General features: G+C 41.7%; 1 protein-coding gene across 2 annotated transcripts in view; it reads left to right on the top strand.

The window, feature by feature from the left end:
- PELP1 (proline, glutamate and leucine rich protein 1) overlaps nt 1-16,360 on the top strand; it is a 244,783-nt gene that overhangs the window by 78,829 nt on the left and 149,594 nt on the right. For both annotated transcript variants that reach the window (XM_069216298.1, XM_069216299.1), the window contains 3 exons: nt 4,301-4,430; nt 5,016-5,103; nt 11,400-11,488. In XM_069216298.1, coding sequence (XP_069072399.1) covers nt 4,301-4,430; nt 5,016-5,103; nt 11,400-11,488 — 307 coding nt within the window. The remainder of the gene's footprint in view (nt 1-4,300; nt 4,431-5,015; nt 5,104-11,399; nt 11,489-16,360) is intronic.

The following is a 16,360-nucleotide window of genomic DNA, read 5'->3' as shown; positions in this document are numbered from 1 at the left end:
TACAACTACCCCCACCCCCTCCAAACTACCCTGCTTCCCACTCTGAGGCCTAAATCCACAAAACTATCCTGACTCCTTCGGCTCCACTACCCTTAAATCTACCCCAAACCCACACCCGAGCCCTAAATTCCAATAACTACTCTGACCCCCCACACTGAGCCCTAAAACCTCCTACACACCCCTGAAAACTTCTCCTCCCAAAACTACCCGCCTCTCCACCCCGAGACCTAAATAAACACACCTGCCATCTGCCACATCCCTTACCTTAAAACTACCCCGTTTCCCCGCCATGAGGCTTAAATCCACAACATTACCGTGACCTCCTCACCCCGCTGCCCTTAAATCTACCCTGAACCCACCGCCTTGAGTCCTGAATTCCAATAAGTACTCCGATCCCCCAGCCCTGAGCCCTAAAACACCCCACACACCCATAAAAACAACCTCCCCTCCCCTAACTATCCTGAACCCTCGCCCTCAGTCCTAAATAAAAAAAAAAAACTACCCCCACCCCTAAAAACAACCCCAGCCCCAATTACATCTCTTGATCCTTCTTCCTGCTCCTGTCATTCCTGCTTGCCCATCCATCCGCACAGCCAGACCGAAGCCTGAATCTGGCATGTGCGTTGTGCCCTAACCATGCATATGCGTGGTTAAGGCATGTGTGTAGTTCAAGCAAGCGTTGTTCAGTTTGCGGACAAATGGCACGCGTGGCTGAGCCCGTGTAGTTTAGGTCATTTCCTCTAAAGACGAGTTGGTGGCTGAAGGTTATTCATTCAAGTTTTTCACATGGAGGCAACTAACTAGATGCAGCATAGCACTCCATAGTGAACTGGTAAAATATCAGTGACATGAGGGGAAAAAAAGAAAAAAAAAGAAAAGAAAAAACAAAAAACAACAAACTGAACAGGGAAAGAGGGAAGTTCAGACAAAAGGTAAACCGATAAACTAATATACATCAGCGATATTATGAAGCAGGCAATACTCTTTTGATGGGGCAGACTTGTATTATGCGACCATCTGAAAGAGAGACTGTGAGGTGCAAGCTGAGTTTCTGTAGCAGGAGACAAGGCAGTTTGAACAAAAGTTTAAATGTTTATACAGTGGGGTAAGACAATATTCTCTCAACATTGATTCGGGTTATAAGGAGTCCCCTATGAAATGAGGCCACATAGATAGGTTGCATAACATGACCATTTTGAATAGTGCGGCAAGAAAACTAGAGCCACTCCGTGAATTGTTTTTTTTTTTAAAGGTCAAGAAATAACCGCACAAGAAAGACAAAGTCGGCCATTTAATTTTTTTGTAAAAACGTCAAGAAACAATACCACAACTACAGAAAATCTCTAATCAAAATATTTTAACTGATGACAGCACAACAGGTAAACTGTCTCATGATCAACAAAGTAATTTTACTACTAAGGCTTCCAATTCCACCTAAATTGCAATCACTGCACAAAAACAAGTTTAGGAAAGGATCACGTTCCAGGGTTCAGTGGTAATGCTATCACACACACCCCTACACTTATCCCCTAACAGTTTTCAACTGGTGCAAAATGTTTACATTTATTGGTGGAAAAAGCCCAACATAAAGGCCAAAAAAAAAATAGAAACCGGTGCAAAAGATATTGCGTCCTCATCCTCTGTATCATTACCTTGTGAGGGAATCGGAATAGGAGTATTTGCCTCACTTACTAAATACTCCACCCTGGGGTCTCAGTATTTATTGGGTGCAGTAAATATTCCGTCCAGTTCTCCCCTATATTTGTATGCATTTGTATTTGCGCTTTATAAAGTGCACTATGTTCATAGGCGATAGTGAGCTGAACTATCAGTAAGAAGCACCCTTAAAGAGAATTAGGAAATGGAAAACAACCATGTCTTCAGTTGCTTCCAGAAGGCCAGGTGAGAATCTGCTGGCTATCTGAGGAGGTAACCCATTCCAAAGTTTGGCTGCTGCCATAGTGAAAGCGTAGCCTCTCCATCGAGCCTTCCTGTACTTCGGGATGTACACCTTCTACGTGTAAGAATATCTTAATGGTCTTACCGGATGATACCAATGAAATGTGGACTTCAGAACACGTAGTCCTTGCAGATCCAAGGCCTTGTGCTCCATACAGAGGGCTTTAAAGTGTACTCTCAGAGGAAATGGGAGCCAATGCAGATAGCCAGTGCCTAAGAAGGTACAATGCCTTTTAGAATGGTGGTGTGATGATGCACTGGCATGACAGTTTGGCATAAAAAAACAAAAAAACACAACCGTAACAAGTTTCGAATAAATCTACATGGAGGTCAAGTCATGCTGGTCCTTTACGCCGCATACCCCACTGCACCATTATGAGGTATATATGTGGAAAGGCTATTTTCGATATGCATGTTAAAATACAAATCAGATCTAATTGAATGGTAAACATCACCTCACTAGTCATTTAGTGGGAGTATGTGAAAAGCTTATGGCTTAGAAAAGCAATATTGTAAATTATTATAATAGCTAACAGAGTGCCGAGATCGGCATATCATTTATAAACATGTTGACAGTCACAGTAACAAAAATAATATAAATACAGCAAAAAGGACATCTTCTATTCTGATTTTTAGAAAGCTACTTACAGTGATCAACATTACAAAGTCGCCCAGCTGAGCATGGAGCGGTATGCAGCTCCGTTGCTAGACCAATTGTTTCTTCTCAAATCCCCAATTGCAATAGGCTTTCTGAAAGGGTTGACAAATATGTACCCTCCAACCCTCTTTGCTGAGCCCCAGTGAGATCTTAATTTGTTTTTTTAATGTTCTTATGGGTACTCTGTTTGAGCCCCTGCAAAGTTGTCTCTTAAGGATGTTGACTCTAAAAACAGTGTTTTGGTGACTGTTACCTCAGCAAGACAAGTGAGTGAGTTGCAAGTTCCTGTCCTCCTTTCACCTCCTTTTATCCTGATAAGTTTGTGTTGAAAATCATGGCTGCTTTCCTGCCAAAGTTGGTGACTCCTTTTCACCTAAACCAGTCCATCATGCTTCCAACTTTGTATCTCTCTTCCCATCTGCCTAAGGAGAAGGAACAATTGTACAGGTTTGGTCTTCAGCATGCAGTCGATTACTACCCAGACCGCACTAAGGACGTATGTCTGAATTACAAGCTCTACCTAGGGTACTGTGATACCAAGAAAGGCAAAGCAGTGCAGAAAAGTATTTTTTGAGGTGGATTAGCCTCTGCATTAAAACCTGGTATGCCTTCGCCAGGGAGGCTCTTCCAGCATGGATCAGAATAACCACTAACTTTGCAAGAGGGAGTTCCAATTACAGAGATAGGCATGACAGCCACATGGGCATCTCTGCAAACCTTTGACAAACTTTAGTGCCTGGATTTTGAAATATGTATAGATGGTCACTTCATTAGATCCATCTTGCAGAGGACTTCCTTGTTTTACCATCAATCAGCTCGTTTCCTATGCAGGGTATTGCTTTGTAATGTGTACTACAAGTGAGGAGTTTGCAGGTAGAAATATCTATCAGAAGAAAAAGTTACTTGCCTGCAGTAGCACATTTTCTGGTGGCTATTGACCTGGTGATTTCTTACCGACCTGCCTGCCTTCCCTTTTGATGGGTAGTTGTAGGGAAAATTAATGAGATCCCAATTTATGTGGTAGTTGTGCACTACTCTAGTAATGTCAGTCAGTCCGCTCGCTTGGAAGGTTTGGAAAAAAAATAGATGAAGCTGAAGTTGTTGCACCAAGAGTTGACACTATATGGTTTCAGTGACATCACCGAGTAGACTTCCGGTGTCTATTAGAAGGTAGGGCCCCCACCTACTGGCGATGTGAGAGCTTTAAAGTTCCTGTTTCCAGTCTGACGGCACTGGATTATTTTACAGGTGACGGATCTGCAGGTAGAGTATCCACCAGAAAGAAAGTTACAGGTACTGCAGGTAAGTAACTTTTTTTTTCCTTGAATGAATCAGTACTGCGTGCAACTCCTGTGTTAATGCATCTATCCTTGGTAGGATTCCATAACTGGTTCTACATTCATTCATTTTTTCAATCCATGCAGATTTCCTTCCTTTTTTTAATAGCCAAGTTGATAGGGGAATAATTGTGAAAGATGGAAAATGAGGATAATAGAAATTGTCAAACCCCTTTAGTATTTTAGTCCCTATTTGACACTTTGGTAGTGACCAGGGAAGAGTAGCCGAAATAGATTTCTTGCTTAAATAAAACAAAAAATGATAATGCAGATGTTAGCCATGTGTCTGTTGCTTTTAGATGGTAAAACCTATTTCTCTTTGAGTCAATGTTCACTTTTCTTTTAGACCCAGTCCTTTATGAGGGTCCAGGGCTGGAGCTCGAACTTCCAAAAACTGACAATTTAAATTCAAACGTATTCCTGCATCTGAAGAACAGATTCACAGCTATCAGCAAGTGCATATGCCTCCTGCTCAGGTAACTGCCCCAGTTCTCACTTACCTATCATGCCATAAATGGTATAATCTACATTTTCCCCAAGCAAACACATTTACCTTTTGTTGCGGTAACTACCTCTTAAACCTTATAGAATGCTTGCACTGCCTTCCCCTGTAACCAGTTGTGAACTTTTGTTGAGCAACTGTTTTTCTCTCCGTCTTGGACCTTTTAGTACAAGTTCTGTCCTTCCTTAAGTAAATTCCTTTCTGTAGGAAACACACCCACTTCTCCCAGAATAACCTGACAATGTTCGTTAAAAGCAAGCCCTGCCCTGTGCAAGTACACTTTTCTGCCTCCAACACTGACTTCGGAGTGTATATGATCTTGGTGTTGAGTTGATTCAGGCGTGTTGCAAAGAGTGCTATTGCCTTCTTTCATCTAACCTTATCGCTACTTTAGTGATGTTGCTGCATCTTAGTTAATTCTTGTACCTTGAAGGTTTTGACTTCGCTTGCAGGTTTTGCTTTACCTGATTTTAGGCAAAGGCTTTCTCTTAACATTCTGGCTTTCCCTGTGTCGCCTAAGTAGCACTTTCAAAATCAATGTTCTTTGTTCTCCTTTCAGCTCGGACTTTTCGGCACCAGTCAGTGTCCCAGTGCAGGACATCCTTGATGTAGTCTGCAGAGTTTTGAACATCAGCAACAGAAACTTGGTGAGTGTAAGAAATTGGGTTAGTGTTTGAGAGGGATGGAAACCCCACTCAAATAATAAACACAGTCCTTGTCAGGGTAAACCACAAAAGTCATGAAATAAAAGTGTGGTTAACCCTGTGGTAGCTGGACACAATCAGTCAGGCTTAACATAGAGGCAATGTGTAAAGTAAATAATCAGCACAGAAACAGTAAGAAATCAACGACACAAGAAAAATCCCAAAACAATTCAGAAAAATAGAGCACATTTTAATGAATTGTTGGTTGAATGTCACCGACGGTCTAGGTCTGCTTGAAGTGCATTTCTTGTGTTCCCTGTCGTGGTGGATGGTTGATCCTCGGCAAGAAGAGGTTGCTTTGTGGTCACAAAGAGCCTAAAACCTCTAACTTCGCCTTTTCTTCAGGAGAAATTCTCACTGATGCCAGCCAAGTGTCCAGGACTTTGAGGGCACATATTGGTGATCAGGACTAACACCAGCAGCAGGGCTCAGGCAGGTCCACATATTGCTGGTCAGCTGGGAAGTTGAAGGGAGGCCTCTGAAAACTTGTTGTGTCTCTGTAGTTCACACAGGTCAGCCTGCTTGACCCTAGGAGTCCCTGTTGGTAGCCGTAGTTCAAGGCAAGCAGGTCCAGTCTTGCAGGAAGGCACAATTGGTTTGGGTAAAAAAAAATGCCAACTTTATTTAATGTGGCATTTTCAGAATTGTAACTTAAAATCCAACTTCACTATTAAAGAGAATTTTACAATTATTTTTTGTGTAAACATAATGTTCTATGGCATGTGTGGCTGTAGATAAACATGCTCTGATTACTCCTGCCATCTGGTGTTGGGTTCGGAATGATGCAAGTTATTTTTCTTTGAAGAAGCATTTTCGAGTCACGGGATCAAGCGACTACTCCTCTGCGATACTGCACATGGACCTCAACTCCTTTGTCCGATTATTTTCCCGCAGGCGGGTGACAAAAGGAATGTAGAGGAATTATACAGGGAGTGCAGAATTATTAGGCAAGTTGTATTTTTGAGGATTAATTTTATTATTGAACAACAACCATGTTCTCAATGAACCCAAAAAACTCATTAATATCAAAGCTGAATATTTTTGGAAGTAGTTTTTAGTTTGTTTTTAGTTTTAGCTATGTTAGGGGGATATCTGTGTGAGCAGGTGACTATTACTGTGCATAATTATTAGGCAACTTAACAAAAAACAAATATATACCCATTTCAATTATTAATTATTACCAGTGAAACCAATATAACATCTCAACATTCACAAATATACATTTCTGACATTCAAAAACAAATCAAAAACAAATCAGTGACCAATATAGCCACCTTTCTTTGCAAGGACACTCAAAAGCCTGCCATCCATGGATTCTGTCAGTGTTTTGATCTGTTCACCATCAACATTGCGTGCAGCAGCAACCACAGCCTCCCAGACACTGTTCAGAGAGGTGTACTGTTTTCCCTCCTTGTAAATCTCACATTTGATGATGGACCACAGGTTCTCAATGGGGTTCAGATCAGGTGAACAAGGAGGCCTTGTCATTAGATTTCCTTCTTTTATACCCTTTCTTGCCAGCCACGCTGTGGAGTACTTGGACGCGTGTGATGGAGCATTGTCCTGCATGAAAATCATGTTTTTCTTGAAGGATGCAGACTTCTTCCTGTACCACTGCTTGAAGAAGGTGTCTTCTAGGAACTGGCAGTAGGACTGGGAGTTGAGCTTGACTCCATCCTCAACCCGAAAAGGCCCCACAAGCTCATCTTTGATGATACCAGCCCAAACCAGTACTCCACCTCCACCTTGCTGGCGTCTGAGTCGGACTGGAGCTCTCTGCCCTTTACCAATCCAGCCACGGGCCCATCCATCTGGCCCATCAAGACTCACTCTCATTTCATCAGTCCATAAAACCTTAGAAAAATCAGTCTTGAGATATTTCTTGGCCCAGTCTTGACGTTTCAGCTTGTGTGTCTTGTTCAGTGGTGGTCGTCTTTCAGCCTTTCTTACCTTGGCCATGTCTCTGAGTATTGCACACCTTGTGCTTTTGGGCACTCCAGTGATGTTGCAGCTCTGAAATATGGCCAAACTGGTGGCAAGTGGCATCGTGGCAGCTGCACGCTTGACTTTTCTCAGTTCATGGGCAGTTATTTTGCGCCTTGGTTTTTCCACACGCTTCTTGCGACCCTGTTGACTATTTTGAATGAAACGCTTGATTGTTCGATGATCACGCTTCAGAAGCTTTGCAATTTTAAGAGTGCTGCATCCCTCTGCATGATATCCCACTATTTTTGACTTTTCTGAGCCTGTCAAGTCCTTCTTTTGACCCATTTTGCCAAAGGAAAGGAAGTTGCCTAATAATTATGCACACCTGATATAGGGTGTTGATGTCATTAGACCACACCCCTTCTCATTACAGAGATGCACATCACCTAATATACTTAATTGGCAGTAGGCTTTCGAGCCTATACAGCTTGGAGTAAGACAACATGCATAAAGAGGATGATGTGGTCAAAATACTCATTTGCCTAATAATTCTGCACTCCCTGTAGAAAAAGAGAGGTCATTGCAATTGTAAATCTATATGTACAACTATATACAAGTATACAGTTACCAAAGGGGCCACAGGTGTCCGGGGAGGAAGGACGTGTGAATCTACAGCACTGGAGTGCGCTTGTGAATCTACAGCACTGCATGCCACAAACAGATGCTTACTAGAAAAGTAAGATTTTCCGTTCGAAGACGTGTGGCTGTAGATACCCATGCTCTGCATATACTGTAAAGCAGTCCCTCCATGAAAGCAGTGGCTAGCCTGTGGGCCTTGCAGTTGACTGGAAAAGTGGTCTTAATACTGCTTAGCCTACATTGGCTTGCTGGTGTGCAAGTACATCTACACAATAGTGTTTTGTAAATGCATGTGGTGTAGCTATGGATTTGTTAGACAATTTAATGGGTAAAGTGATTTGGTGGTCACCATTGGAAGCTTTTATTGAGCGTGCTTCCGCTTTGAAATCCAGTTGGTTGGAGTTTGTAATGATTGACTTCATATGTGTTAGACTGCTGGTTCGTCTTTTTGAGAGAGTATAAGTTCAGCAGGTAAGTGAAGCGAAAGAAGACGGAGAGGTAAGTGTCTTTACTGGGTTTCAGTATCATGTTCCCTGTTGACTGTTATGTATTTATTTGGAACGCTTTCCAAACCCTACACTTTATGGGTGTTGAGGCCTGTTTGAATGACTATCATCTTCCCTATTGAGATGAAGCATTCTAATGACACTTTCATTTGCAGAGAACTGTTATGATAGCAGTCTTGTTCAGGATGGAAGACTGCTCCGCCAAATCCTGTCATTCCTAGATTAGTCAGCTATGAATGAGTGTAAAGAATTCCTTATTTGTTGCCACTTGAATTGTGTCAATCATGTCAGAGTTAGTTTTTAGATGGCTAGCTGAAATTCATTCATTAATCTCTAAAAGGCATTCAGTTAGATTGCCATTTTTGAGCGTTTTATTTTTCCTAAAATTGATTATGATCAGCGACATCTGTATAATCGCTGCATGTTTGAGCAATAAGATTACAGACTCCACGGGTCAAGTATATTTTGGAGCTGTGGTCATAATACAGGCCTTAATGTGACTACACATGATGAGATGCAATTTGGAGTAGAAGATATCCATCAATATTGTTTGATGCCTGTTTAAGGGAAGTAGTAACATCTAGAATATAGTAAATACTATCATGCATCAACACATTTTAATAAATGATGCTTCAAAGAAATCGTACCTGAAATTTCACAGTAATTTAGAAAAAACTTGTTTCCTACTCACATTTTTTCTGAACATTTTATTTTGAAAGCAAAGAATCCTTAATCTTCCTTTTGCAAACACTTACATCTAGTCAGAAAGCATTCTGGGAGCATTATACGTAGCCTCATATTGTTAAAATGTTCAAATGTGTGTGCATTTTTTTTTTCTCCCTGGAACCACTGTCAGTAGTGTAGTGTGACCTTACAATGTTTATTTAAAGTGCTCACCTTGATAATAAAAGCTTTTCATTAATGAACTACAAATACAACTTCGAACAGCATTAACATATGGACACAAATATCCATAAAATGGTTCAAAGAAAATCTGGAATAAGAGCCCTCGCTCACCACCAATTGGTGACATGCTTCATCATCGGGCTTTGCTCCTCGTCAGACCGGCACTGCAATGTCTGACGGGTCACTCGTGGGGGGCTCTTTGCCAGAGAGCTTTTGAAGAGAATTGCTGGTGGTGAATGCAGAAATGTGAGATTGGTAAAGTGAGCTGTTAAAATTGACTAGTAGGACCATATAGTGAAATATTTATTGAAAATGTGGACCTCTGTCAATATTAAAAAAATAAATGAGATCAGGGAAAGTAAGAATAATGTCCTTCTTAACATATTCAAAATGTGTCAATGAGCCCTATAATCTAGGGATCGAGTATGTGTGTGGCAGAGTTAGACATCCCTACACTTCCTGAATTGAAAAGGTCAGCATGTTTCTCCCTTCAATCAGCCTATACAGATCTAGGTGCGATTCGTCAGGACCTCAAAATAGTCATATCTAATCCTCATTGTTATAGTAAAGTGTATTGAATATGCGATACAGGTACCTAGAAAGTAAATATACTTGTTAGGAACACAATAGTTTTGATTACATAAAGTGTAAAAAGTACATGCCAGTGTGAACCGAAAAACTAGTGAAAATCCCTAATGATGCTTGAGGGACGTGTACACTTCTAACTAGGAAAAAGCTCTGTTTCATCCCCCCTCAAATTAAAGGATGGGCCCCTTAGGGAATAGCAGAGAGCAATGGTGATCCAGCCAATATAGTAATCAGCAGAGAAAAAGCTCTGTTTCTTACCCCCCTCAAATTAAAGGATAGGCCCCTTAGGGGATAGCGGAGAGCAATGGTGACCCAGCCAATATAGTTATCAGCACGTCTGGAGACTAGGAAGAATAGACAGTCATAGTATATATATGGTTAACCTCTTTGAATAGTTTAAGTAAACAAAATATTCTTCTGTCTAAATATCATGATCTATCAAAGAAATATACAAAGCCTAGGGTCTAGCATTGAACCCTATGTAGTGCTGTCCCTAGTGTATGTCAGGGTCAACAGGTGACATAAATCATCACCACACAGTATGGATAATACATATACATATATTGCATGGGTATATTAGGAATCAGATTGTAACTGGTATGACCCCAAAAATATGGCAGTAGTATAATAGTAATGTCCTAGGGAAGTGCAGGTAAATCTTATCAACAAGTATAAATCTTCTATAATTCGATAGTTGACAGCTCCCACCAAGGTATTAATTAATAATACATGAAAGGTATGGATATAATGCCCGAGATTAAATGATCCATAGAACAATAAATGTCAGCTCCCACCAAGGGGCAAACAACATATTAAACACGTAGGTATCAAAATAAACCCGTCATCGGGTAATCGAGATGTTGTAATTACACTATGCGAGGTCCTGGGGTGCCATAATGGTGTATAGCAAAAAGGCACTTTCATCACAGATATGTGGAAGGTTGTGTATCCTACATAATCATAAAACATATGCCGAAAGGTTGAGCCACATAGAAAGGATCGTAATCTCATAGGGTCCCGAATGCCATAAAAGAATGGCACTTGTACGAGGATCGTTCTGGAGGAGGGCACTTACTTGTGCGAGAATCGCGGTGTCCAATAGAACCTACCCCTGCTGCGCAAACTCCAGAGCAGAGAACAGGGCTGTTTAAACAGGAGGCCGCATAATCAGAGGCATTGACATAAAAATAGGACTCCTCCCCCCCTTACACCTCCTGGAAATTCAAGTCCACCAGTGTACACTTGCTAGTAATTGTGCCACAGCCTTGAGTGCAGTATGTAATAAAGTTAAACCACTCACCTGAGGCTGATTGGACTACCATTCCATTCTGAGCAATATCACCTTTACAACTGAACAGTTTTCATCTATTTACTCATTCCAAATAAACAAATGTCTTTGACTACCCTTGATAATATCCATATGCTTATTTTTAATGTGAAATGCTTATCTGTTTGCAGTATCCCTGTCTTTCAGTGTGTTGGTATTTGTTTATGGTTATACATCAGCATTGTACAATACGTATAGGTGCATTTCTGAGTTCGGCATATATTTATCTACCTGATGTCTTGTAATGCATTTTATTTTCCAATGAAACTGGAACAAAGCAGTTCGCTTTGAGGTGGGTGCAGTGAGAGTGGTGATGAGCTAACTGTACTGCTTTCTTTCTTGTTCAGAGCTGGCTTGGGGATGGGCCCCTGAAGATGCTGATCTTGCCTACGATTCACATGGCGGTGCTAGACATGCTGTGTGCGCTCATCCTGGCGTGAGTAATTTCTCTACTCTGTACCATTAGTTGGGCTAAATTTGAAGTACAAAAATTACTTAGCCTTGCTGCCTGCCCACTGTACAATGACTGTGATTGTGCACCAAAAGTGTTCAGAGGTTTGCTTACTCTGCTGAGCCGTAGTCAACCTCACAACTGTCTTGTACGCCTAGACTACTCTGTTAGTTTGTTGGTCTCCTCCAGTAATATCTATGGGGGATAGCAAAGGATTCCTACACATGTGCCAGCTTCCAGTTATTTCTTGCGAACAGAGCTACAGTTGCTACGTATGTTTCCTGCACATATATTGTTACATCTTTGTTTCACTCTTTTTTTCAGTTTTGATTCTCTTTGTGCATCGTTGCAATTACCTCACTAGTAATCTTCCTTTCTATCAGTGTTCCACAACATCACTCTTTGATTAGCAGTATCTGCTATCGGGTTTGTTTATCCAGATTAAGCTAGTCAAAGTTTAACCATCTGTTACATTTTCTGTTCATGTTCAGTGTCATGGAAACATGACTGGTTTGAGATGAATTGAAATGGCTTCTCCTTAAATGACCTCCATTGAGGTAGCTTGTATTTTCATATCGACCTCTGTAGCTCTGTAGACTCACCTGCTTGATGGTAAAAAGCTCATCTACCTCGCTCTCCCCCTGGCTTCATAGTCCCTTTTCAACTCGAGCAAGCCGCGGTGTGCTAATAACCTGCTTGATCACTAGTTTAAATGTGACTGGGGTATGAGGTGGCAGACGTTTTATTTGATGTTGGAGACCGAGTTGGTACCAAGCTGCTTGTGCCTTTATTGTTATTTGTATCTTGGTTGTATGATCAGACAATGTAAAAAGCACGTTGTGTAAGCACAATTATGAAACCCTAAAGATTAATGTCTGATAACCAGGACCCAATGTTTTTTTTTTTAATTGAAAAGTTTTGTTTCCAGATTTACAATAGAATGACAAAAAAAATAACGTATCATGTGTTCAGTTTGTACATGTTGAACGCATAACTCTAAACCCTTACAGGTGAGATTAGCGCTGCACCATTTGGAGCTTTGTTTTTCAACAAATACTCGGAAAGTGTTTTTTGTATGTGTTTTATTTATTTTCAGTTGTTTTTATATTTTGTTTAAGGGAATTGGCGTTTTAATGAAGGAAAGGGGAGCAGGAAAGTCCTTAAAGTTTGACTTTTTGCATTAGCTAACCATAGTCACCTGGAAGGTCAGAACTCTAGTGGTTAGGTGCCCTCATTATTTGAAGGTAGCATGGGTGCGCCAAAGGCAACCCCATCTGTGCCTGAATGGGACCAGGGGCCAGGCACCCTGCCCAGATGCTCATTGGTCAGGTAAGATTCTCTTCACAACAGCTTCACTCATTGAGACCGCCACACACTACTCAGGCGTGTCTCCCTCCTCCTCCTCAAAACCCCAGCCCGCCCCACAAACCTGAAAATCAGAAAACGGCACGAGAACAGCACTGTACAGTGTGCAGCTATTCCCTGGATGTACGAGAAAACTCCAGAATAACATTATATGGATCCCCCATCGAAAGGAGGCTCTGGAAAATGTTTTTAGTGAATTGTTGGTCCCTCCCATGCCACAAAACTGAGATTTGTTTGATAATAGAGGACGAGCACCCAGATATTTTATTCATTATGGAAACATGGCTACATCATAACGCTGCACCAGATGATATGGCTGCTTTGCCTGCTGGATATCATACATGCAGACTAGATTGAGTAAACATAGTAGGTGGGGATATTACTATTGTCTTAAAAGACCTGTTTAGTTGCATGGTCAACACCATGCTTATTCCTGACTGCAAAAACCTTCTGTTTACTCTCTTTTTATCCTCTACATGCCACTTTATAGGAGTTCTATTATACAGACCTCCAGGAACCTGTTCTAAGTTTGTTGAGACCCTCCCGGACTTAGTGGCCAGTTTGGCCATTGAAAAAACTAATATAACTATCTTGGGAGGCTTCAGTATACATGTAGATGAAATTAATAACACACCCAACAACCAGAAGGTTAATACCGGATTTAAAGGCCATTCATTTAATAATAAAAAGTAATTGGCCTCATTCATGTCAAAGGGCATTTGCTGACCCAATTTTTACCAATGACCCTAAGATTCAGGTAAATACGTCTTGTCTCATGCCCTGGACTTATCATTGTCTTGTGCCTTTTACACTCGTTAACATGGCAACCAGAGCTGGGACCAAGCCCTCTTCTAGATTAGACCATATATGGTCTAAATTTTAGATTAAGTAATGGACAGCAGCTCTTGCTACGTCCATACCCACATTAGGGGACAACCAAGCCTTTGCCTATAGACAATTGTAAGATTGCATTGCACATGCTCTTGATATTAGTATCCCAGTTACTAAGTTAAAAATGGATCAGAAGGAAAATCTGCACCCTGGTTTAATGCACACTTTGACTCCTTGAGAAAAGATTGTAAGAAATTAGAGAAGAAATAGAGGAGAACATAGGAAGATCACTTGAAAATAGCTTAGAGAAAAGCCTTCAAGGATTACCATGGAGAAGTTAAAAAGGCTTAGGCAGCTTACTTTGAAGACAAAATTAGCCAGGCCTCCAATGGCACAATGGAACTTTCAAGATTGTAAAACCCCTCATCACTTTAGAAAACGGCAGTCCCCTTCCAACTCCCACTGAAGCCCGCCGTAATGAGCTGGTTGCATTTTTCCATAATAAAGTCCCAGATATTTGAGCCGTTACAACTTAATCTCTTGCAACCATCAACACGGGCAGTTAAGACCACGCCCATGTCCTCCTCAATTGAATTGTCCTTCTTCCCACTCATCACTGAGGATGGTGTATTTGCGCTAGTCAGCAAGGTTAAATCTGGGTTCCCTGGTAGACCCCGTTCCGGTGCATATATTGTTAGAAGGAATGAAAGTTATATTTTCTACCATAATGGAGTTACTCAATCTCCCTCTCCCCACTGGAATTGTACCAAAGAAGTGGAAGCATGCAGTAGTCAGGCCCCTGCTACAAAAAAAAAATATTGAGATCCCATTACCCCAGGGAACTATGAACCATTCTCCCTACAGCCGCCATTGGTAAGATTCTTGAAAAACATGTTAATCCCTCCTGATGTTTCTTGAACAAAATCAGTGCCTGCATGTTGCTCAGATAGGTTTCTGCGACCCACATAGCAGGGAAACAGCCCTGCTAGCAGTAACAGGGGAGGTAATAACTATGCTAGGCTAAGGAGGTGATGCTGCGATAATTATGCTGGATTTAAGTGCAGCTTTTGATACAGTTGACCCTGTGACAGTTACTGATAGGCTTAGAGAAGCAGGAGTCGAGAATTTTGCGCCTCAAATGACTTACCTCCTTTTTGAAGGATTGAACATTTCAAATTTGTGAAAACTCATATTTCTCTGTCTTGCTTGTGAAGTGTGAGGTTCCACAAGGCTCTGCCGTTAGCTCCACTGTCTTTACTATGTACCTGTTCCCCTTGGCAGACATTGAGCAGGAATATGGCCTATCATTAGTCTCTTTCGCTGATGATACACAACTGGCGGTATCCCTTGCTCCTGGTAAGCGGCCTGTGCAACATCAGTTAGACCCCTGCCTGGAAAGAGTGGCCAGATGGATGGCGAACTGTTGCCTAAAACTGAATAGGGGAAAAACTGAGCTTATGATTTTAGGTAACAGTCCAGATCCCCAACCAGCGATCAACTGGCCAGAATGTCTGAGATACCCACTAGTCCCTTCTTCCCCCATATAAAGCCTGGGAATCTGGTTGGATGAATCACTGTCTATGGATGAACAAGCAAAAAAGCTTAAGACCACCGGTTTTGGTGTTCTCAGGACCTTAGGCAACATTTTGGATCTCATTCCAAATGCGTCTAGAAGAAGTGTTGTCCAATCCTTGGTCCTGTCATGGCTGGATTACTGCAACTCACTTTAACTACTGTCCTCAAAATTTGTTAATAAAAGGTTTCGGGTGGTTCAAAATGCTGCTGTTAGGACCTTTCTTATAATTCTGCGATTTGCCTCAGTAAAAGAGGCCATTGCCTCGCTACATTGACTTCCCATTGGATCAAGTATTACATTTAAATCACTGTACCTGGCACATAAATGGCTAAACTCTAAAGATCCTCCCATGATCAGGATGAATTTTCCCCCCCTACACACCTGCAGGTCCTTAAGGACCGCTACATGTCGACTCCTGAAGGTGCCTAGAATTTACAGATCCAGATGGGGTGGGAGATCATTTGTCTATTTAGTACCTAAACTCGGGAATTTGCTCTCCATTGCACTGAGATGGCTAGCCAATTACCCTCTTTTTAGGACGCTGCTAAAGGCCTGGCTCTTCCCCCAATAATCTTTCCCCAGCTGCTCCCTGATGCTCCTTTTTCATTTGCTCACTTTCAGCGCTGAAAAGCGTTAGGGTAGCCACATGCTTTACAAATGCATCCAGTCTCATCTAACCTGCATAACATTATACAACATTTTCCCTTGTATATTTCCTAAATTAAAAACATGACCTGTCACATGCATGTCTGGTCCTTTATCACTGCATGTGCCAGGTCTAAGTTAACGCAGGGTGCATGTGCAGATATGCCTCTGTTATGTCTCTTTCGATTCTGAGATATAGTAAGTGAACAGGGAAGCCATTTTAAATGCATGTGCTGGACACTGGTCATTGCGAGTTCCCCATGTCAGAATAATAAACCCTCACTGAATTCAGTGATGCATTTATTAATAAATGCACACAGAAGACACCTTTGAGGTGCCCCCTGAACCCTACCAGCCACTAGTGTGTTGACTGACTGGTCCTGACCAGTTCTGCCACCACAGACCCGTTTGTGCCCCCCTTCCCCCCACCACCCCCTGGT

Source organism: Pleurodeles waltl, chromosome 12 (genome assembly GCF_031143425.1).
Source record: "Pleurodeles waltl isolate 20211129_DDA chromosome 12, aPleWal1.hap1.20221129, whole genome shotgun sequence".
Classification (NCBI taxonomy): domain Eukaryota; kingdom Metazoa; phylum Chordata; class Amphibia; order Caudata; family Salamandridae; genus Pleurodeles; species Pleurodeles waltl.
Note: the sequence above shows the minus strand (reverse complement) of the source record. Positions and strands in the feature narration are given on the sequence as shown.